The sequence below is a fragment of the Thalassophryne amazonica genome, chromosome 7, assembly GCF_902500255.1.
Source record: "Thalassophryne amazonica chromosome 7, fThaAma1.1, whole genome shotgun sequence".
Taxonomy (NCBI): Eukaryota; Metazoa; Chordata; class Actinopteri; order Batrachoidiformes; family Batrachoididae; genus Thalassophryne; species Thalassophryne amazonica.
This window is the reverse complement of record NC_047109.1, coordinates 67,352,864-67,376,579: the sequence shown is the minus strand read 5'-3', so window position 1 is coordinate 67,376,579 and position 23,716 is coordinate 67,352,864. Positions and strand designations below refer to the sequence as shown.

The following is a 23,716-nucleotide window of genomic DNA, read 5'->3' as shown; positions in this document are numbered from 1 at the left end:
AAAAATTTAACCCTAAAACATCTAAAATGTTTGAGAACATCCCTTTAATGTTCTACTCTCTTTTCTTTCTGCAGTTCGCCAGCAGAGATTAAGATGAAAGGAGGAGGAAACAGCACCCCACCACTCCGTTTGACCCAGTGAACCCATCAATAGCCTCATGCCAACTGTGCCACCATGTGTGGTGGTAAATCCCTTCCGTCTGTATTTAACCATTTAGTTTCATCGACTACAGCTGGTTGTATGCAGCCTACTGAATTCATCATGATGTGATGTATCACAATCAAATGTCCTTTTTTTGTGCTTTTATTTTGTGCAACACAAACAGCATCCCAAATAAAAAGTTGCTGGATTTCACCAAGACATTACAATGTGGTGCTACTTTTGGAGGAAAAAAAAATTCTGTAAATAATTTAAATAAATATATATTCAAATATTTTTTTGGAAATGTTTCAGAATTTTATTGTTTTAGTGAGTATTTTAATACACATTGATGCACATTACTGTCAGCAAATCTTGGTTGGAATAACCAGTTTACAGCATATTATTGCATTTTAATGTGGACAGGATAAACTGAATTGAACAAACATTTGAGAGTTGCTTTTCATTATGCCAAATCATTTTAAACATAAAAACATGACATGCAGGTACACTGGACATACACTTTCATTCTAAAGTAAGATGCTCATTAGTATTTTAAAACCAAAAAGGTGCAGACCATGATGGAGTGTCCTCAGTCAATAATGCATATTTTATAATAATAATCCCTCAATTTCACATATATACTGCATCATTTCAAGAATTAAGTCTTCTTGTAAAGAGTAGGAGCATTTTAACTCCTTTAAGACACAGCTGATCCTCTTAATTTACTCAAAACACCTGAGCTATTTTTACCCCCCACCCTCCTGAGAAATCCATCCTCGCCCACTGGGCTTAAGTAACATTGTTCCAAATATAAGCACCAACTTTAAGGGTTGGGTGAAGAGGGCCACAGCCACGTGCACACAGATTTACGAACAGAAACAGCTGCTAACCTCTTTGACAGCATTGCACAAGTTTCTGCAGGCTATCTTTTCTTGCAAGTGTTTACATGTATGACTTAATGGCAGCTTTGACAAAAACTGTTTCGTCACAAGTAAAATAGTTCTTAAAAATGACTACAGGTCTGTGCGAAAATGCCAACCAATTTTTTGATTGCACAGCTGCATTTTTAAGTTGTATTTGTCTGTTTCGAGGACTGTTTGGCTTCCAAGGTACCAAACACAAATATTAAAAGTCATCATAAGGTTATCAATAAACCTGAAACATTTTAGTTAAATTATAGTGAACAATCTATATACAGTGAGGCAAATAAGTATTTGATCCACTGTCGATTTTGCAAGTTTTCCCACCTACAAAGAATGTAGAGGTCAAATTTTTATCGTTGGTACATTTCAACTGTGAGAGACAGAATAAAAAAAAAAATAAATAAATAAATAATCAGAAATTCACACTGTATGATTTTTAAGACTGCATTAGCAACACACAATGTCGTCATGGTTTAAAATCCTGCAGGACAGCAAGGTTCCCCCTGCTCAAGCCAGCACATGTCCAGGCCTGTTTGAAATTCACCAGTGGCCATCTGGATGATCCAGAGGAGGCATGGGAGAAGGTCATGTGGTCTGCTTTTTGGTATCAACTCCACTCACTGTGTTTGGAGGATGAGAACAACCCCAAGAACACCGTCCCAACCGTGAAGCATGGGGGTGGAAACATCATTTTTGGGGGTGCTTTTCTGCAAAGGGGGCAGGATGACTGCATCGTATTGAAGGGAGGATGGATGGGGTCATGTATTGTGAGATTTTGGCAAACAACCTCCTTCCCTCAGTAAGAGCATTGAAGATGGGTCATGTCTGGGTCTTCCAGCATGACAATGACCCCAAACACACAGCCAGGGCAACTAAGGAGTAGCTCCATAAGAAGCATTTCAAGGTCCTGGAGTGGCCTGGCCAGTCTCTCCAGACCTGATCTCAATAGAAACTCTTTGGAGGGAGCTGAAACTCCAAACTTGAAAGATCTGGAGAAGATCTGTATGGAGGAGTGGACCACAATCCCTGCTGCAGTGTGTGCAACCTTGGTCAAGAACTACAGGAAACGTCTGACCTCTGGAACTGCAAACAAAGGTTTCTGTACCAAATATTAAGGTCTGTTTTTCTATTAGATCAAATACTTATTTCATGCAATAAAATGCAAATTAATTAATTAGAAATCATGCAATGTGATTTTCTGATTTTTTTTTTTTTTATTCTGTCTCTCACAGTTGAAGTGTACCTATGATTAACAATTACAGACCTCTCCATTCTTTGTAGGTGGGAAAACCTACAAAATTGACAGTGGATCAAATACTTATTTTCCTCACTGTAACAAGCCTACAAGATAATCATATGGACACTCATATACTCACCCAGGACTAGGCGGAGAGATTATATCTCCACACTGGCCTGGGAACGCCTCTGTATCCCCAGACAGAGGTGATTAATGTGGCCACGGAAAGGGAAGTTTGGGGTCCCCTGCTGGAGTGGTTGCCCGCCGCGCCCTGATCCCGGATAAGTGGTTGAAGATGAGTGAGATATATACAGTATACACTAGACCTGTTCAAAATGTCAAATGTTACATCTTTTGGGCCACACGTTGTTCTTGTTCTACTAATAAAATAAAAGATCTGTGGCAAATTTTACTGTAATTGGACATTGTTTAGTGGTCCCCCACAAAGCAACAATTTTCCCCAAACAAGCAATGTAGTAATCCAGTAATTCCAGTAATGTTCTCCTCTGGGTGACCAATCAACCACCACTTTTTGCAATTAGAGGCCATCACATGTACCTGTAAAAGAAAATAATAGTCTTCTCCCGTTAGGGTGACGTTGCCTTGCAAGCAGAGGGAGAGGAAAATGTGTCACTCTGGGGGACCTCTAAATCTTATCTGATTGAGTTCAAATTTGGTCTGCACCTATAAAATCCCAAGTGGAACAAAAAACATGTGGCCCCAAGTCTCTCACAACTTTTATTTTTTCACTATATAACATGAACAGCCCTAATATACACGCACACACCCAAAACTGTTTTTTTGTTGTTATTTTACACCTGTGCTCATGTTTGCACATTTTTTTTTCTAAAAATGAGGTGTGGTCAGGCATGTTCATACAGCATTACACAAAATTGTTTGTGCCTTAGGCCCTTGGTTCCCTACCATTTGCAGATCCCTGTATCTCAGAAATGCTGAGCTTGTGCACCCCTCCCCAGCCTTTTATTTTTTCCCAAAAACTTAACTTTAATTATAGCTATATCCCAGCCCCTTTGAGTTTAGTTCATATATATAAATAATGACAACCACAAAAGATCATTTGTAATTCAATTTGATTGTCCACTAAATGCATTGTAACTTTGGGCGTGTGCATGCCTAAGTTTGACAACCTCAGAGCAGAAAAACTTTGCACACCCCCTTTGATCTTTGGCACTCACCTGAGGGTAGACCCAGGTTGGCAACCATGGCCTTAGACCACCAAAAGCCTGGTAACGGTGCATTATTATGATGGTATATTATGGACAGAGTGTGTGTGTTTTTTTTTTGTTGTTTTTCTTCCCCTAGTCTATGGCTCAAGCACTTTCTGTTGCAATGTGCCTAACCACACCTCACTTTAACAAAGCAACAGTGCCATAGATGCATAAGTGAGAGAAATTATACTTGGTACTTCCAAGACATGGGCATAAAAATGGCAATAACTTTTGTTGCTTTGCAATTTTAAGATATCAAAGGTACTCTTTTACTGTTGGCCAACTGGTTAAAAAATGATCAAGGGTACCCAACTTTTGATTTTCAAAAAGTCAAACTCACATGAAGCAACAGGGCCCCAAACTGCTTACTGATGATAGATGTTTCAGGTATGAAAATAAGTTTCTCCTAGTCACTGAAATACAAACTACATCAGGATCATCAAGGGATGCAATTTTTGAGTATAGTTTCACCTGTGCCATCAGTCACAAGAGGAACATTTAATACAAGTATTTCAAATTTAGGAAAAAATGCAGTTATAGGGTTGGACTATGATTTTGCAATAATCTGGCAGAAGGACCTCCACCACCTTGAAGAAGGTGATGGAGGTCCTTCTGCCAGTACTATGTAGTGGTCACTCTATCAAGTGGCCACTCCATAGTACTGTTACTGTTTGCAGTTTGAAGAGCTATGACGTTGATGTTTAAGATGTGGGTTGACGTTGCCAAGGTATTGGTATAATCAAAACCAGGGGTGTGAACCCCTGTTCTTTGACAGCACCTGCACTGCAGGTTTTCAGTCTACCTGTACTACTCACACCTGAATATTTTACTCTGATGTCTCCGAGCTCTTGACTGGCTGAGCACAGTACTGAGTTAATTAGGTTCTTCTGAAATTTCTCTGCTGGGTTCAAACAGGCTAAAATAACTGCTAAGAATACGTGGTGCACATCGGTTTAGGGCAGCATATCTTCCAGCTTCATCTTCATGTCCACTCTGCTCAGCATCAGAGTTATGGTTAGATAGTTGAATAAAGTCATTTTATTCTCTGAAAATATGCCACAGAAGAGCTGTACAAAGTCATTTTCAGTGAGAGGAAGACAGAAATCTCCATCACTGCAGGTTTTCAGCGCGGCAGCACAATGGTACTCACCATCAAAAGCTAAAAATGTTTTAATTTTTCTGCTTGCAGTAGTGACAAGGACAAACTGCACTACAGACTATGCCAGTGCATTACTACTGTGTGCCAGAATTAAGAAACTAGGAGTTAGCGTCATCTCTTTCTCACATGTGATGAGGGAGAAGCTTCTTGACATTTCTATCTCAACTTCAAATAAGAAGCTATTCATTTCTACCTCATTCATTCGGGAAATGGGGATCTCAGATTACTTGTCTACCTGGGTGGTTCCGTGCTCTGGTACACGCAGCATCACGCAATACCAGACTTGATCTCAGGAGAGCCTAATTAGTTGGGGGTGGAGCATGGAGCCTGATAGAACATGGAGGGCAGGTGCTCTCCAGGAACAGGGCTGCTGTCTCAAAATACTGTTTTCACACAGTTCTCTCAGTCACTAGACGGCTGAGGTAGAAGTGCAGGCGGCTCCTCTTCGTCTGAGTCAAACTCCACATTCTCGTCTTTAACCCATTGGCCACTCCTGTCTTTCAGCCACCCGTCACTATGAGAAACAAACCATGGTGGACTGTGCTCAGCAACATAAGGCTGGTGAAGTTACTGAACAGACCTCTGGTAGAGATACTGACAACATTCCATGTCACATAACCAACTGGAGCTCACCTTTTAAGTTTGAGGTAGTGTTCCAGCTCTCTCCTCTTTTTGGCTGTTATCAGCTCGGATGCCTGCATCACTGCTGGCTGAAGTCCTTTAATGAGCTTTGATGGCTGTGGCTCTTTCTGGGCTGCAGAAGACAAAATTTCTCCTCAGTTCAAGAGAGAACACAGCAAAACTCTCTGCAACACAAAATCTGCAAGTGACGGTTACCTGATGAGCAAACGGTAGAACTGCTTGGTGGCAAACCATCTGAAACTGCAGTATTCCAGTGTTCTTTCTGTTGTTCTGATGACCTTGTGCTGGAAGGGCTGGAACTGGAATCCAAACTCACACTCTCCGGTCCTTGTTTAGACTTTGTGCTTTAAAATTAAAGCACAAATTAACGTTTTTTTTTTTTAATCATGCAACGTTAATCATGTTAAAACACTTATCAAGTTGAGCCTCTGAGTGTTCTACTCAACTTTGGTAATTAGGTCATATGAGAGAAATCCCACTTCAAAAAAACAAACACAAAAACATCCATCCATCCATTTTCTTCCGCTTTATCCGGATGAGAATTAATGTGACACCAACAGTAAAGTTTTAAATGAACTAAACACCACATTTTCCCTTTGAAAATTAAAACTGCATATCATATTTTCCACAGAAATCACACTGGAGCATAAGTCGCACCTTTGTCTGTATTTTCAGCTCATTATTACCTCCACCAAGAAGGTTATGTTTTCGGTCGCGTTTGTTTGTTTGTCTGTCTGTCAGCAGGATAACTCAAAAAGTTTTGAACGTATTTTGATGAAATCTTGTGGAGTGGTTGGAAATGACAAGAGGAACAAGTGATTAAATTTTAGTGGTGATCCGGATCACGATCTGGATCCAGGAATTTTTTAAAGGATTCTTCACCATTGCGGGATAGGGAGAATTTTGACATGCTAGTTTCTAACTCCACAAAAACAAGGCAGAAAGGCTTGAAAAAATTAGGGTGTAACATAGTCAAATGTTCTATCAAACAACAAAGTTTGGTGATGATCGGATCCGGATTCCGGATCTGGTGATACAGAATATGCAAAAATATAGGGAAAATAGAAAATGTGTCAGTGTGAGGTGACAAATAAAGCTAGAGATGCACAACTAACACCAAATTGTAGCTGAATCTGTACTGATTCAGTAAGGTGTCATCAGATTTGATGTAGCTTCAAATGTTATGGAGCTAGATCCAGAAGAAAATCGCCATTACCGAAAAATCGTTTTTATACAATAACTTTTGAACTAATAAAGACATAAAACTGATTCCAAGTTCTAGTGGTATGTTTTCATGGTTAAGGATGTCAAGTATAAAGGAAAGAAAAGTGTATGTATCATAGTTTTGGTTGTAACACTGAATTGTTGAATAGATTACTGTGCCAACGAGGGAATCTCTTTAGGGTCAGTGACCCTATGGCCTTGTTTAGAGAAGTGTTTCATAAATGTTAAAAAAAATTCATATATTTGCAGTTTAGAGGAATAATAAATTGAATTTTGTCTCTTATTTGTTTTTGTCTATAAGCACATGCAATATCAATATCAGTGCTCAGATGACAGTAACTTCTGGGAAAGGTGCAAGTTGCAATAAACTGTGATGCCAAGTGCTAAGGATACATGCTATCCAGTCACAGCAGATGAAACTTTTTTTTTACTACTGAGCAAACATCATTGTTAGACTTTTGTAGGTTCAATGATTCCACGGCGTGTAGATGTTATGGCGTCAGTGACCCCATGGCCTTGGCGGAGGTTTGCACTCTCTGAGTGCTTCTAGTTTTGTGATTTTTGTGCATCGTTTTAGTGTACTTTTATCATTGGCATCTATTATTCTGTTTACTCTTTTATTACTGGAGTTCATTTTGTCTGGTGCTTTGATTCCTGGGAAAGCCCCATACAAACGGTTATTATTATAAGACAGTGGTTATCCATACGTAACTGTTTTAATAACACAAAATTCCATTCCAGGGCTGTGAAATGAAAATTGTGAAATCACAGGAAAACTTGCAGGGGGTCTGGGGGACATAGGCCCCCCCAGGGTCTCGAGCCTTGTGGGATCCCAGAAACCAAATACATTTTTTTTATCTAATGATACATTTTCAGCATCTCTTGGAACAAAAAAAAATCTCAAAATGAGTGCATTTTTAAATGACCCTGTATTCAACCTTCCATTTGAACCATCAATGATCATGTTGAAATAACAGAATATGACGTGGAAGTAGGACCTGGAATGATTTTCCTTTTAATTGTAAACCAAATAATGCATTAACTCAGAACAATTAAACTACATGAAATTCATGAAGACTGAAAAGACTGTTAAAGCACTTCAAAAACCACAGTTAAAGCTTGGAAAATATTTTGAAATTGATGGCAAAATATCAATAACATACCTTATAGCCAGTGGTGGGCACAGCTAACCAAAAAGTTACCTTCAATAACCATTAATCAGATAACTGAAAAGTTATCGTTTATAATGATAAACCAATAAACTGCTAAAAAAGTTATTTTCATTACAGAGAACTGATAACTATTAGTATTGATTTGGACGTGGCTACATCAGATTACACTGTCAGCTTCTGGTAAACCAGTTTCACTTTAAGCGCCGCAGGGGCTGCTGGGTAAATTCAAGGATCACAAACAAAGAACACACGAAAAATGAATGAATAAAAAAATAAAACCCCAAACACTGTCATCATCTTTCAAACGCAGTAAAACACAGTATTAGAATTCACAGTTTATCTCAGTATTAGATACACCGTCATTTACGATATAAAAGCTGCTGCTTTTTTCACACACTTTGTACCCTGCGGCTTAAACAACCGAAATACAGTGAGGAAAATAAGTATTTAAAGAACCTGCAATTTTGCAAGTTCTCCCACTTAGAAATCATGGAGGGGTCTGAAATTTTCATCTTAGGTGCATGTCCACTGTGAGAGACATAATCTAAAAAAAAATCCGGAAATCACAATGTATGATTTTTTAATAATGTATATGTATGTTACTGCTGCAAATAAGTATTTGAACACCTACCAACCAGCAAGAATTCTGGCTCACACAGACCTGTTCATTTTTCTTTAAGAAGCCCTCTTATTCTGCACTCTTTACCTGTATTAACTGCACCTGTTTGAACTTGTTACCTGTATAAAAGACACCTGTTCACACACTCAATCAATCACACTCCAACCTGTCCACCATAGCCAAGACCAAAGAGCTGTCTAAGGACTCCAGGGACAAAACTGTAGACCTGCACAAGGCTGAGATGGACTACAGGACAACAGGCAAGCAGCTTGGTAGAAGACAAGAACTGTTATGATTATTTATTAGAAAGTGGAAGAAACACAAGATGACTGTCATTCTCCCTCGGCCTGGGATTCCATGCAAGATCTCAGTTTGTGGGGTAAGGATGATTCTGAGAAAGCTCAAAACTACACAGGAGGACCTGGTCAATGGCCTGAAGAGAGCTCGGACCACAGTCACAAAGATTACATTAGTAACACATAATGCTGTCATGGATTAAAATCCTGCAGGGCAGCAAGGTCTCCCTGCTCAAGCCAGCACATGTCCAGGTCCATCTGAAGTTCACCAGTGACCATCTGGATGATCCAGAGGAGGCATGGGAGAAGGTTGTGTGGTCAGATGAGACCAGAATAGAGCTTTTTTTTTTTAATCAACTCCACTTACCATGTTTGGAGGATGAGAACAACCCCAAGAAAACCATCCCAACTGTGAAGCATGGGGGTGGAAACATCGTACTTTGGGGGTACTCTTCTGCAAAGGGGACAGGATGACTGCACCGTACTGAAGGGAGGATGGATGGGGTCATGTATTGCGAGATTTTGGCAAACAACCTCCTTCCCTCAGTAAGAGCATTGAAGACGGGTCATGGCAGGGTCTTCCAGCATGACAATGACCCCAAACACGCAAACAAGGCAACTAAGGAGGGGCTCTGTAAGAAGCATTTCAAGGTCCTGGAGTGGCCTGGCCACTCTCCAGACCTGAACTCAATAGAAAATCTTTGGAGGGAGCTGAAACTCCAAACCTGAAAGATCTAGAGAAGATCTGTATGAAGAAGTGGACCAAAATCCCTGCTGCAGTGTGTGAAAACCTGGTAAAAAAAAACTACAGGAAACTTTTGACCTCTGTAATTGCAAACAAAGGCTACTGTACCAAATATTAACAGTGATTTTCACAGGTGTTCAAATATTTATTTGCAGCAGTAACATACAAATAAAAAAAAAAAAAAAAAAAAAAAAAAAAAAAAAAATCATACATTGTGATTTCCGGATTTTTTTTTTAGATTATGTCTCTCACAGTGGACGTGCACCTAAGATGAAAATTTCAGCCCCCTCCATGATTTCTAAGTGGGAGAACTTGCAAAATCGCAGGGTGTTCAAATACTTATTTTCCTCACTGTACATCCATTATTGCATTGACTGGCAGAGTAAAATACATGTAGTAAATATAAATTCTTACCTGTTAGTTTCAGTGGGATTCATCAGAATAAATAATCCACATAAAGCATCCTTTTTTAAAATCCAAAACAGTGTCTAAACATGAAGAAAAGTCCCTCCCTCTGTACACAGCTGCACCGTGAGAGCTCCTCTCCCCCACCGAGTCTTGGCGATTAAATTACAGCCACAAGGAAATAAAATAAAATAATGTTAAAATTAGTCTGTTTTGTTTTTGTGTCGAGTGGACAAGTCACTGTAACGTCCAAAGTGAACCTGAACTACACTACCCACAATGCTGCCTGTGTCGACCGGCCAATCACATTTTGCGCTTAATGATGACATCATCAGCAAGTGACAGGCAGCCAGTCTGCTCCATGGCTATAAACACACAACAAATGGACTAAAATGTTTGATTTTAGGGTTTACAAACGTTTTATATGTTAAACTTTACCAGCAAAAAAAAAAATGTTATCGGACTGAAAGTTATTGGAACTAAATTTATCGGAAGATAACTGGTCCAATGATGGTTTTAAAATTTATCTGAAAAGCTAATCTGATAGCAAAAACATTAGCTTTGATAATTATCTGCTATCGGATTAGCTGAACTGTGCCCACCACTGCTTATAGTAAAAAAGCCACATATTCTTGTGTAAATTCCTGTAAATCCATTCAAAGCCATGGTGTCTTTTTCCCATGAAAAAAAGTCTACATTAATAAAAACTCATTTACATTCTTGTGTAAATTCATGTAAATCCATTCAAAGCCAGTCTTTTTTTTCCCAATGAAAGAAAGTCTAGATTAATGAAAAAAGTCATAATCTCTTCTAAAATTGTGTTTGAACAGCACAATGTTTATTTTCCAGAAAGAGAAAAATTCTTACCGTTTCCTGATGGCACAGTTCGCTTTTCCCCTTTCTTTTATCTTTCAGGTGTATTGACGAAGCCAGCGACAATTCCATGGATTCTTGTCCTTATCAGACTTTTTTCAAACCATCTTTCTCACCATCTTCTCTCTGTCTGATGTCAGTCCGTGACACAGACATGCTGCACAACTCTTCTTTTAAAAAATTTAGAGCTCTAAAAGTTTGCGATGTCCTCATGCTACGTTTAGCTTAAGCGTCGCGCAGGAGCCAGACAGCGTCCCCGCAGCAACCAACCAGTCCCGCTTTACGACAACTGTTGCAACAGCCAAGCTTTGAGAGAGGGATTTTTCTCCTCAAAACTCTGCGGATCCGAGGACACTGATTTGTATCTGTAACACACAGATCAGTGTCCGTGGACCACCGCAGACTTATAAAACTTGCACGATGTGGTAAAAAAAAGGTACACTGCGATAGACATTTTAAAAACTCAGTGACGATCACAATTACAGAGTAAAACACCAGCACCCCCCCCCATGATGACATCCACTGAATTTCGTGGATCCGCAGAGTTTTTACAGCCCTGCATTTGTACCCAGTGCTTCTGACTGGTTAGTCGAGCTCACGTGATTATGATGGTAAACACATTGAATTTTGTTTTCGATCTGTACAAAGGGGCAAAAATCATTTTTTGAAGCGAAGCTCTGAAATTATTTCTAATTTTTTATCTTTCTAACTTTACCACAATCCCTTAATAATAGAGGTCAGAAAAAAAGAATGTAAATCTTTAACATGATTGGAATATGAAGCCAAGCTGCTGGCTCTAAAGTTCAAAATCCTACCACTTACACCACAACATCTGACATGTAGTAAATGGTCATAATGCGAAGCCATCATACATCATAGGAGGTCATCATACATGGCAGGGGGAAACCAAAACAAACAATCTACGGTAAAACTTAACTCTAACCCACTTAACCATAAGCCCTAACCCAGCTATACTACATAAAAACAGAATTTGGCATTATTAATACGGCTACATATGAACAGGTATTGAATATGAATGATTTGATGAGTTTTCGGTATACAAGTTGAACCGGCCGCAGGACCTCCCAAACTAGTTATACAAAAAAAAAAAGAACAAACCATGACTTCTACTCTGGAAAATATGGAACTTCTGACTGGGCTCAGGTGGCCTTTAACCAGGAACCCTCAGTTTTAGAAGAAAGTACATGAAACACATGCATTGCTGTACCGTCGCATTCATGGGTGATTCTTTAACTACGGCCACTATTGGCCTTGTAAATGTAATTTCCACCACACCACTGCCTTACAATATAAAGCACCTTGGGGCAACTGTTTGTTGTGATTTGGCGCTATATACATGTGCTCTGATGTCACTGTTTATCTCCATAGAAACTACCCAAACAATCTTTCATACAAACTGTTTAAAGGGACATTACAGTGTTGTGGTGGAAATTACGGCAATAGTGTGGGACAACTACATTTTGTTTAAAAAAAATCACAACAGTTGTATGACATTGAATACCCCAATTATGTTTTGATTATTTTACTGATATTTTATTCAGAGATATTTTAAAACATTAGAAAAAACGTTTTTTTTACCATTCATTTTTATCATTGAAGATCAAAAGTCTGGGTGTGGGACAAGCACAAAACTGCAATATTTGCATATAATGATGCTGAAAAAAGGTGAAAAAGTCATCATAGACTACTAGAACAAATTTCTTAAAACACTTTCATTGTAAAGATAACTATAAAAGTGTGAAATTTCCCCTTTTTTCTGTTTTTTCATACAATATGATCAAAGGACATAATAAGTGCCCGTAGTCTAAGAATCACCCTCATAAGCAAGCTACCTTGGGGATGTAATTTGAAGTATGATACTCACACTGCAGGCTAATATTGTCACTATTAACAACAGACTGACAAGAGACTGATGTTCTCCAGCTATGTGGACAGATAGCAATCCCACTCTGACTACTCAATAGAAAGGCAAGGGACGCTATCAAGAAAAGGAAATCTAAACAAACTAATGTCAATATGTCGAGAATCTCAGAAGCCATCTTTTACCAAAGATCTGGTCATCTTGAAGGAAGACTGAGCTGCCACGATAACCTCACTGGATTAAGTCAGTTTTATACAGGTCCTGGGAGATAGACCCCAAATTGCTAAAAACCAGTAATTCTCCATTGATAATAGTAATATTAATCTGGAAGATGGATCCAGATATGGCTGGTGTGGGAGGAGGGTCGAGCCATGATGAAATCCACCTAAGTTAACATTTTCAAGTCAGGGGGAGTCAAAGTTGTTCAGTTATGCAAATGAGCACAAACAGACAAACAACAAACAGAAAAAACTCTAACCTGGTTTGTCTGTGACAGCTGTTATACGGGACAGTCTTCAGTAAAGCATGATGGGTAAGTTTCTGTGTTTGTTCCAGTAAAGGGGCTGAAGTGGAGGGTTCCTAAAAAACAGAAATAAAATGTTGAATATGAAGGTTTCCCAACTGCCAGTGAGAGTCTGATCAGTTGTAAACTCTACTACGTGATCCACTGACATCAGAATCTAATGAAACAAGAATTTCTGTAACAACAACGTTAACATGGAGTGTGTCACTGTCAGGAGGCAGTCACAGGGTCATCACACAATCTGTCTTTAACACAGGGTGACAGCATGGGTCAATGGTCTCACTCAGTCAAGACTGAGCCCACTGAAACGCACTTATTCACCAAATGATTATTCAATGATCGCCTGCTTGCTGAATTACCACAATGACTTCAGTCTGCAGTTCTACTTACACTTCCATACAACAGTTGTGCAACAAAACTACAGATCTAAAACCAATCTGATGCTATGGTTACCAACCTGTCTTCTGTCTTCAGCCTGCACATATTTTTCATGTTGTCTCTTTGTAATTTCATTCTTCAGCTGTGCTTTCTTTCCATAAAATCTTTTTAATCCTGAGAAAAAAAGAAATAGCATGACAGCTAGTTACTGTAGTTAGTTTCCCCTCGAATGCATAACTGCACTCTTACAGTTACTGACATTGTTTTGATTTTGAAACTTTTCCATATGTAACCTGTGTCAGGAGCATTTCCTGAAAGAAGCAATCATTCAGTACTATAGACAACCAAATAGTCAATGCCATTCTACATATGAATGCTGGCTGAACAGGAATTTGTCAGCAAGAAGACAATGGTAATTTGTTAATCTTACAAGATTTTTTGAATACTATGTACAGGAAGGAAAATTAATTGCACATCTCTGGTTTTAATTGAATACAGGAACTGTTGCAGATCACTGAGGACCAGAGAGAGCTGCTTCCAGAGATTGCAGTGGGCAATGAAATACAGTGCATCTGGAAAGTATTCACAGTGCTTCACCTTTTCCACATTTTTTTTATGTTACAGCATTACTCCAAAATGCATGAAATTCATTTTCCCCTCAAAATTCTACACACAATACCCCATAATGACAACGTGAAAAAAAGTATTTTTTTTTTTTTTTTTGCAAATTTATAAAAAAAGAAGAAACCCTAAGAAATCACGTGTATATGTAATATGTATATATGTATGTGTAATGAATGACAACATAACACAGGGACACGTTGGTCTGGGCGCTGAACAGACAAGGGGGATGTGTCTGCTCACAGCGGCTGCTGTTGTGATCTGTGCTCCTGGACGTCCCAGCTGGAGAACACGTGCCGTGTTTTGAAGGACATGAACTTACAACATTCCTCCGTGAGGCGCGTGTCTCTACCTGCTGTCTTCACGTGGAAATACATAAAAATATATATCGCTTTTGTGATGGGCTGGAGAGTGTGCACATTGACAGGCTGTCCCAGCTGGAACGGACCATCAGTTCCGCACCAGGTGATCTGAAGGTCATGTCTATCTGACAGGACACGCGTGTCCTGTGAGCAGGTGGCCGCAGGACCATAAGACAAGTCAACAGTGCGACAAATACGCCACTTTCAGTAATGTATCAGCAGAAAGACACCGTAATAAACACCGTTTGGTCAGTTATCATGGTGCTTTTTCTCTTTAAAAAAAAAAAAAACATTTATCTGCTTGTTGATTTTAGCCATTTCACACTCCTGTTATAAGACAATGATTGTAGCGCAGTGGTAAAGCTTCTGTCTGGTAATCAGCGCTTACAGATTCGAATCCTGTGAGTGTCATTTATCTTTTATTTAACCAGAGTAATTTAACAACAGGGTTCTGTATTGGATCCCCTTTTATTATTTATATCATCCCAGTGATATTCATTAATTATACAGCTGGTTTTTATTTTTTCTCCACATCAGTGGCACGATGTGCGGTGCACCACATCCCAGCTGCTCGCACCACACCATCGCTTGCACGATACATTGCAGCGTGATTGTGCTCGCCTGCCCGTTGACTCAATGTTTTTGTGGTTCGCTCAGACGAGCTGTTCCGCTGTGATTCACTCTGATTTGTACTTATTCGTTCTATGGGTGAAGGGGCCCTAACAAAACTCCAGATGTGCAAGAACAATGGGGCATGGGACGCCTTCAGTCAGGTATCTTCTTATTTGGGGGCAAGCATACTAATCACTTGCACCACTGTGATAAAGGTTTTAAAAAACTGAAATCAGCGTCTTCTATGAAGTGTAATGGTTTAGGAAAAGCAGCCAAGTATTTCTATATTTTTGGCTCAAATATCAGTATGACCAGCGTTGTTCTTTAAACTGAAGTGTTCAGGTTTACGAGTTGATGAAGATATTAAGCTTACAAGAGAGTGATCAATTTCTCGTAGTTTTCTCAAAAATCACCTTTGTCTCACCTTGCAGATGTCTTTTCCCATTTCTGTGGACAGTCAGTGTGTCAATGGTGTCAAACACAGGGCGGTAAGAACACACAAGGCAGCTGTATCTAAAAAGTTTAGAAATAGACATCTTTATGTTACTGCGGGCCACAAACATGCCTGGTTTCCATGGTTGAAACGTGGTATTTTTTAAGTAAATGTCACCTTCCATTTTTCAGAAGAGCTGCTTCATCTTCAGGAATAAAATTTGACAGAAGATCTGCAACACGACGTTTCTGAAAGACAACAAAACTCTGCTAACAGTTGCTAGCCCTGTAACATATCGGATAACAGCAAGCCCAGTCCTTAAGGTACGCTCAAATACTATAACGTTACCTTCAGAATATTTAACTGACTCTTGTCATCACCTTCCCTTTTGAACGACATTATTACGGTAGATATATAGAAGGAAAAAAGACAGTTATGTGACTTAGCCACTTAGCACAGTTCATTTTAGCGATGTGTTCCAGGCACTTACAAAAAATAGGAAAAACGAGTATCAAACGTTTTAGCAATGGCGTCTGTTGTTTTAGCTAGCACAATCATCTTGTGAGTGGTAAATCAATTTAAGCTCGCAGTTTAATCATGGACATAGTTGTCGTTTAAATTAATGTTAAAATAAATTTGAATCTTACTACTGGATCTAACTCTGCGACGCTCAAGGATATTTAAATGAGTGGCATCTACTCCAATTATTTCGAATGCAGCATTTGTAAGGAATCATGGGATTGGGGACGGCAGTCATGGCAACAAACAATGGCCGCTGAGTACAGGAGTGGTGTGATATTTATTTTGTAGAGAAGTTTACTTAAAACGTAGAAAAGTTATTGGCATTTGCTCCAGCAAATGTTTGACAGCTTATATTAGCAACTAAAATTTGACACTAGGAGGGAAAAAAGAACGAGCATCGACGTTAACTCAGTTAAAAGTTTAGCTAGGGTGTATTCGCTAATTTGTTGATTTTTAGCATGTGTCAGTCACGCAGGCTGCGTTAGCTCTTCACAATGTCCCGGGAGCAGACTCCTCTGCCAGACGGGGGAAACCGACTCCTCAGCGGCAGGTCCAGGACGAGATCTTACGGAAGTTTGTTCCAGTCTGATTTGTCCTCATACAGACTGATTGAACATAAAATTCAGCATGGGGAAACACTACAAGGGCTGGCCCTGAGATATGGAGTGTCTGTAAGTTTTTTTTTTTTTTTTTTCTGTTTTTCTAACTTGCAGGAGGCATTTGGAAAGAATCAGTGTGTCTGTAGTAATGGGCTGTACAGATTAATCAAATCCTATTGTTTTTGCAAATTTTGATTGCCCGTGAAGCTAAAATGTCATCAATCACTTTTCTGTTACAGATGGAACTAATCAAGCGAGCAAACAGACTGTACACCAATGACTCTATATTCCTGAAGAAGTATTTGTTTATCCCTGTTCTGTCAGATGTGGATTTCTGCAGTGACAGGGAGACTTTGGGTGAAGATGTCCCAAAAGTGGATGTGTCATCTCAAAATGAGAACAAGTCAGAGGACAGGTTTGATGATAGCAAAGAAAGGGTGTCTGATCTTTCTCCAGATGCCTTCTTGAAAAGGTTGGATGGCTTGATAAGCCAGTCCAAACAGGTTGCAGTCAGAGGATACAAAGAAGCAGAGGAAAGGTATAACTGCACCATGCGTGATTCATCTTGATTAGGGAAGTTTTTAAGTTAAATCACTGTGTTATCTTGAGGTTTAGCATCATGTTCCCAAATTTTCATAGCAAAAAACAAAACTGGTGTGCTGGAATGTGCACCACTCTTCAGCTTCCATGCATGTTCTGATCCGCCATTTGGAAAACATAAACCTATAAGACTGAAAATTAGAATTTGTTTTGTGTTGGATGCCCAATCTGTGCGAGTGTAGACACAACCCTTTCAGAGACTCCGGTCAGATATGGATGACACAACATGCCTGTTGATGCAGGAAATATCTCTGAAAATGGGAACCTGAGGGCTTTTATAACTTGTAAAAAAAAAAAAAAAAAAAAAAATCTGGATGTCACATAACTTCTTTTTTTTTTTTTTTTTTTCTGCAAAATTTTCAGAACGCTGTGTTGGTGGTTGGTATCTCCGATTGTCATTTCTGGCACTGCAGACAAAACAGTATCTGAATTGACACTTTTACATGATGAAAGTAAACATTTTCTTTTGTTAATACTGTTGTTGGATCAAATTTATTTTCCTGCAACATTGACTTCATGATCTTAAATTGTAGTCCCAAGTTTTAAAAGAGAGAAATTCCCACCCTCAGCACTATAATATTGTTTGTTTGTAGATATTGTTAAATGCTTGAAAAAATCTTCTGCAACTTTCCACAGGATAGTTATCAACATGGTCACTCAACATAAAATATGTTAAATCAGAAGAATAAAACCTGAATACGGAATTATTAGAATTCCCACTCAAATGACAAGAAATGCAGGATAGAAAACCCCTGTAGTGATCCAGCTGTGGCCTCAGGCCTGTCCACAGTCAACATCCTTAAGCCCAAATGAGCATGTATGAGGAAAATCCCTGGTTGGAGGATATATTTTTTAAATTGTACCTTGTCCTTTAACACACATTCAAAATATTATCATATTTTTTGTTTGTTTTTTTAACTTCCTCATTGGCAAAATATATAATGTGTGGAGACATTGAATCATGCTTTTGTGTCATCTATGATTAATTATTGTTATGTTTTATTCTCTGGTTTGTAGCATGCAAGTACCAAAGTCTACAAACAGTCCCCAGAAGATTTTAAGGTGTTGCTGCTAACTGAAATTAATACTGAAATTTCAAGCACATTCTTAATTTGGCAGATGTCTTAAAACCATATGCACTAACTTGTTCCCTGCATTCTCTGTATGCAGACCTACTTTGTATCCCTAAGGGCCCTGTCCCACTGGGGAGAGGATCAATTGCGCATGAATTGAGTACACAAATTACGGGCGTTCATTGACGTCCGCAACAAAAATGGCCAAAAATGACAAATGTCCCAGTATAAATTACAGATATATTAATAATATAGCGAATATATGATGAACAATCACGGTTATATAACGCATGTAGTGAGGAAACTGATCTGACACATTGCGATTATCACGGCAGTATTACGGGTGTATTATGAATGCATCGCACACGTGTTGCACGTGCACGGCATCTGCATTGCAAGTATAAAATAAGCGCACTCAGGCCGTCGGCATCACTATTCACACCAACAATACAGCCTCTGGAGGATTTGCTGGACTTTGACAAGTTGATCACAGAGTTAATGTTCATTTGTTAGGCGAGGGTTAACTGAGTTTGGGGAGCGGGAGGGGTGAAGGCGCTTGGGGTGTGAGACGGTGTTTTTTTTTTTTGTTTTTTTTTGAGAGTGTCACAGAAAACAGACTTCAGCGTGAGTTGTGGCCAAACAGAAACTCTTCCTTTTGTTGGTGTTAAATAAAAGTCTTGGATTGCAGCAGCTATTACGTCTTTGTGAATTTACACAGCCGGACCGGCACTGACTGGCAGGTATGTCGCTTTCTGCCACATATAATACTTTGGGTTTACGTGACGTGTTTGTTATGCATTCACAGATTGTCCGCAAAGCAGATGTAATTAAAAACGCTTTATTCATGGCCAGTTTGTATGCATTCGCTACAACATATTTTAGTTTGTGATGTGGACATGATGGGCACGCAATATATCTGTTTTACACACTGTCCAGTCCGCTGCCAAGCCACAAATCCCCATCAGTTGCGGATATCAGCGGTTAATGGCAGGTATACAGCGCATAGAGGGAGTATGTATTGTGTATGAATTGAGTATAGAGTATGTAAGGCGGATGTTATCCGCATCCAGATTTTTGAACAGCTCAGAAATCCTGGCTGCAGACATGCGTGCCTCTGTGGATGATCACGAACATGTTTGGATGATGGCTGACTCATACAGGCATGTTACACGGATATTGCGGATTTTTGGCGAATATGGGCCAATTTTGTGCGCAATCCATACGCAAATCCTCCTAAACACCAGTGGGACAGGGCCCTAAGGTAACATTAATGTCAATTGGCTACACAACACCTTTATCAGCTAGTTAGCCTTCCTATAAGTGTTTAAAGTAGTGGGCTTGAAATTGTGACCTGGGGATTCTTAGTTCAATCCCTGTCCCCTGAAAATCACAAAGATTAAGGTTCTGAATTGCAGAGTTGCTCCTGGTGTGCAACTGAGCATCTTACATGGCAATGTCCTGATATCATTGCGTGTGAATGTGAGGCATCACTGTAAAGTGCTATATAAAAATCCAGACCATTTAATGATAAGACTGAGTCTGTTAAGTCCAGACTCAAGATTCACATTAGCTTTCAAAATGCAATGCTGGCAGCCTTTTGTGGGGGACATTCATGGGAGAGTGAATAGGGTTTTTAGCACTTTTGGATTTGGTTTTACTGGAACAGATGAATGATTTTAATACTTTGATATGATGTACTTTAGTTCTTACTTGTTGGAAGATTCTTCTGTTTTATTATTTTATATATCTAAATGTGATGTTTTTATAGGTGCATTTGGTATTGTGTGAAGTCCTATATCTGGCTTCAGGCTATAAAAATAAATGGAGTTTACTGCATGGGGACATATTTAAAACAATCACTCATAACTTTTCTCTCGCATCTCCTTCAGGTTTTTATGACTAATTTGACTTCACAAGGCTAAGAATGCCCAAGCTTATGGTGCACCTACATCAGATTGTTTTTCTGAATGTGTATAAATCAATAATAAAAAATCCTTTAGTTTGAAACATTGTTTAAAAATGTTACGTTTTGCTGGTACCACTGAGTATGTGGGCGATTATATTGACACTGAATAAAATTCACTAATTAAAATTAGCTGTAACTTGTAACATAAAATACACGTGTTATTTATTGGAAAGTAGGTTGAACTTTATTGGGATCCACACTTGCTGTAAAAAGCAAACTGTAGTTATTTACTGAGCACAGACAACGATGTCTGCAGGGTCATGTCAGACTTCTTATGTGTCTTTGCAGAGTTGCAGCCCTGGAAGCAGCATGTACCACCAGCACATCAGACTGCTGGCGGCTTACAAAGTCCCAGAGTGCCATATCATCTTCAATCCTGCAGCAGCAGCAAAAAGTACCACTCAGTACCACCAAACTCACCCACAGACTGAGAGACAGGGAGGATGAGATCTTTGAGCTGTGACATTCTGTTTCTGATATCTCCCTCTGACCGTGAAAGAAACTTTCATTGAAAGCCACATCCCAGGCTGTACCTTACAAAATAATATAACCTTAATTTAACCTTACAGTATATATTCTTCAAAGTCCCTGCTGCCTTATGAACTTGAAAAGTGAGTATCATTTAAGGTTGCCACTCCACACTGAACTCATGATGGACTGTTATGAAGTATTTCAGCTTTGTTTGAAGTAAAACATTTGTAGTCTTGTGTTTTGGTTTTTGTTTTTTATTGGAGATATGAGCTCTTAGAGCTATTTGGCTTGTTTTTGCTCACACATGAAGGAAAATGTTCACATCAGCCATGTAACTACATACAGTGCATCCAGAAACTACAGCGCTTCACTTTTTCCACATTTTATGTTACAGCCTTATTCCAAAATGGATGAAATATTTTTTTTTCCCTCAGAATTCTACAGACAGTACCCTGTAATGACAGTGTGACTTTTTTTTTTTTTTTTGATTTTTGCAAATTTATAAAAAGTAAAGTATTCACAGCCTTTGCCATGAAGCTCAAAATTGAGCTCAGGTGCATCTTCTTTCCACTGATCATCCTTGAGATGTTTCTTCAGCTTCACTGTAGTCCACCTGGGGTAAATTCAGTTGATTGGACATGATTTGAAAAGGCACACACCTGTCTACATATCAGGTTCCACAGTTGACAGTGCATGAAGTCAAAGGAATTGTCTGTAGGCCTCAAACAGGATTGTCTTGAGGCACAAATCTGGGGAGGATACAGAAACATTTCTGCTGCTTTGAAGGTCCCAGTGAGCACATTGGCCTCCATCAACTGTAAATGGAAGAAGTTTGTATCCACCAGGACTCTTCCTAGAGCTGGACACCCGTCTAAACTGAGCGATTGGGGTGACCAACAGCCCAATGGTCACTCTGTCAGAGCTCCAGCATTTCTCTGTGGAGAGAGGAGAACCTTCTAGAAGGACAACCATCTCTGCAGCAGTCCACTAATCAGGCTTGTATGATAAAGTTTTTATCATACAACCCAAATTTATTTATTTTTTCCTCAAAATTCTACACACAATACCCCATAATGGCAATGTGACAAAATGAATTTATTCCATTTTGGAATAAGGCTGTAACATAAAATGTGGAAAACGTGAAGCGCTGTGAATACTTTCTGGATGCACCCTATTTACAGAGGTCAAATTGTGCATCTAATTTAATGTGTAGGCTCACACATCAGCTGTATTGTTAGTGTTTATAGACATAAAAAGGAAAGGATACACTGAAGTAGAATTTAATAGAATTTAAGAATGAAAGATTCATGCACAAGAAATTTCTAAAATAATGAGTGCATAGTGATGCATCAGAGGCTGAGGTAGAGTAATACTTAACAGTAAATACACCTATAATGAACAAATAGTTCATGGTTATGTCATGGTTATGTTTTCATCAGTCCTCCACAAGTGCTACAAATATTCATCCTATTCCACAAATTTAGGAGTTTAAAATGCTGCAAATTTGAAGGTTTTTACCCACTATGTAGTTTAATATCCCAGTGAACAGTGTTTACAGCCTTATGCAAAAATTATAACTACTACATCTTTCAGGATAAAAATCTCAAGATGCTTCACAACAGAGTTCTGGTTAACACCACAGACTGTAGGGGCAGAAACCAGCCGACCTGGACGGACAGGATGGACCGGCTTCATTCCCGTCCACCCTCTGGACGGGAATGATTAGACCTACTTTTGTGAAGCATGTTTGGATGACGTGATTTGGCGCTGTATAAATAAATGTTTTGGAGTCACTCAAACTGTCAAGCTCCTTTGTTACTAACTTAAGTTTCTGATGCTGTTATTTGAAAGCAACACACAAAATATAGAGATATATGATAGTAGTTGCTTGATGTTTATATCAAACCTGTTACTATTATGATTTTATTTTAATTTTGTTACAAGTATATACGATGTGCTTGATGTTTGACTGTCTCTATGGTTACTCTGGTAATTTGTTGTCCACTACATGTAGGACTACAATTTCCTTTGACTAGTTTCACTGTCTCTGCTGATAGATACAGGTGTTTTACATTTAGGATCATCAAGTGATGTTCTGTGTGGTTGCACTCACTTGTCCATTTATACCTGAAGAAGGTCTCTGACTGAAAGATGACACTATTAAATTAGATTTTCACAGATTTGAGTGTGCAGATGCTCTTTTTTCCTGATTATTGTAATTCTTCTAAATTAATCACATTTATTAATTTTTTGAAAGAACCTTCAGTTTGCGAGGCACATAGAGCGGAAAAAATTCGAGGCACTCAGAAATGCAAAACCATTTAGCAAAAATTGGCTTGTGGCAGAATGCTAAGCTGTTAGGCTGATTAGCAAACTCAACTAATTCTGCCTTTTTGTAAGCGTTTGTTACCTCCGCCAAGGAGGTTATGTTTTCGGTTGTGTTTGTTTGTCTGTCTGTTCGTCAGCAGGATAACTCAAAAAGTTTTGAACTGATTTTGATGAAATTTTGTGGAGTGGTTGGAAATGACAAGAGGAACAAGTGATTAAATTTTAGTGGTGATCTGGATCCAGGAATTTTTAAAGGATTCTTCATCATTGCGGGATAGGGGAAATTTTGACATTCTAGTTTCTAAGTCCACAAAAACAAGGCAGAAAGGCTTGAAAAAAAAAGGGGTGTAACAGTCAAATGTTCTATCAAACAACAAAGTTTGGTGATTATCGGATCCGGATTCCGATTCTGGTGATCCAGAATATGCAAAAATATAGGGAAAATAGAAAATGTGTCAGTGTGAGGTGACAAATGAAGCTAGAGATGCACAACTAACACCAAATTGTAGCTGAATCTGTACTGATTCAGTAAGGTGTCATCAGATTTGATGTAGCTTCAAATGTTAAGGAGCTAGATCCAGAAGAAAACCGCCATTACCGAAAAATCGTTTTTATACAATAACTTTGAACTAATAAAGACATAAAAGTGATTCCAAGTTCTAGTGGTATGTTTTCATGGTC

General features: G+C 38.9%; 3 protein-coding genes across 3 annotated transcripts in view; 2 read left to right on the top strand and 1 right to left on the bottom strand.

The window, feature by feature from the left end:
• Nucleotides 1-387, top strand: part of tmod4 (tropomodulin 4 (muscle)) — a 67,028-nt gene extending 66,641 nt beyond the window's left edge. The window contains exon 10 of the mRNA XM_034174367.1: nt 75-387. Within this exon, the coding sequence (XP_034030258.1) occupies nt 75-97 (23 nt within the window). The 3' untranslated portion in view covers nt 98-387. The remainder of the gene's footprint in view (nt 1-74) is intronic.
• A 4,614-nt stretch (nt 388-5,001) lies between these two features.
• scnm1 (sodium channel modifier 1) lies at nt 5,002-15,980 on the bottom strand. Its single transcript, XM_034174368.1, has 8 exons — nt 15,825-15,980; nt 15,654-15,724; nt 15,468-15,556; nt 13,528-13,622; nt 13,026-13,126; nt 5,527-5,675; nt 5,323-5,443; nt 5,002-5,203 (listed from the first exon to the last, which is right to left on the bottom strand). The coding sequence occupies exons 1-8, from the start codon at nt 15,873-15,875 to the stop codon at nt 5,092-5,094; spliced, it is 789 nt and encodes a 262-aa protein (XP_034030259.1). The 5' UTR covers nt 15,876-15,980; the 3' UTR covers nt 5,002-5,091.
• A 251-nt stretch (nt 15,981-16,231) lies between these two features.
• Nucleotides 16,232-20,772, top strand: lysmd1 (LysM, putative peptidoglycan-binding, domain containing 1). Its single transcript, XM_034174369.1, has 3 exons — nt 16,232-16,669; nt 16,837-17,135; nt 20,525-20,772. Exons 1-3 carry the CDS (start codon nt 16,493-16,495, stop codon nt 20,697-20,699), a joined length of 651 nt encoding a protein of 216 aa, XP_034030260.1. The 5' UTR covers nt 16,232-16,492; the 3' UTR covers nt 20,700-20,772.
• The last annotated feature ends 2,944 nt before the right edge of the window (nt 20,773-23,716 follow it).

Bases quoted from the DNA above. Each gene is read 5' to 3' on its own strand.
- lysmd1 (XM_034174369.1), top strand. From the start codon at position 16,493: ATGTCCCGGGAGCAGACTCCTCTGCCAGACGGGGGAAACCGACTCCTC. The intron at 16,670-16,836 runs GTAAGTTTTTTT...TTTCTGTTACAG, and splicing joins CCCTGAGATATGGAGTGTCT to ATGGAACTAATCAAGCGAGC. The intron at 17,136-20,524 runs GTATAACTGCAC...GTGTCTTTGCAG, and splicing joins TACAAAGAAGCAGAGGAAAG to AGTTGCAGCCCTGGAAGCAG.
- scnm1 (XM_034174368.1), bottom strand. From the start codon at position 15,875: ATGTCGTTCAAAAGGGAAGGTGATGACAAGAGTCAGTTAAATATTCTG. The intron at 13,127-13,527 runs GTTGGTAACCAT...TCTGTTTTTTAG, and splicing joins AGGCTGAAGACAGAAGACAG to GAACCCTCCACTTCAGCCCC. The intron at 5,444-5,526 runs GTAACCGTCACT...TGTCTTCTGCAG, and splicing joins TTCTACCGTTTGCTCATCAG to CCCAGAAAGAGCCACAGCCA.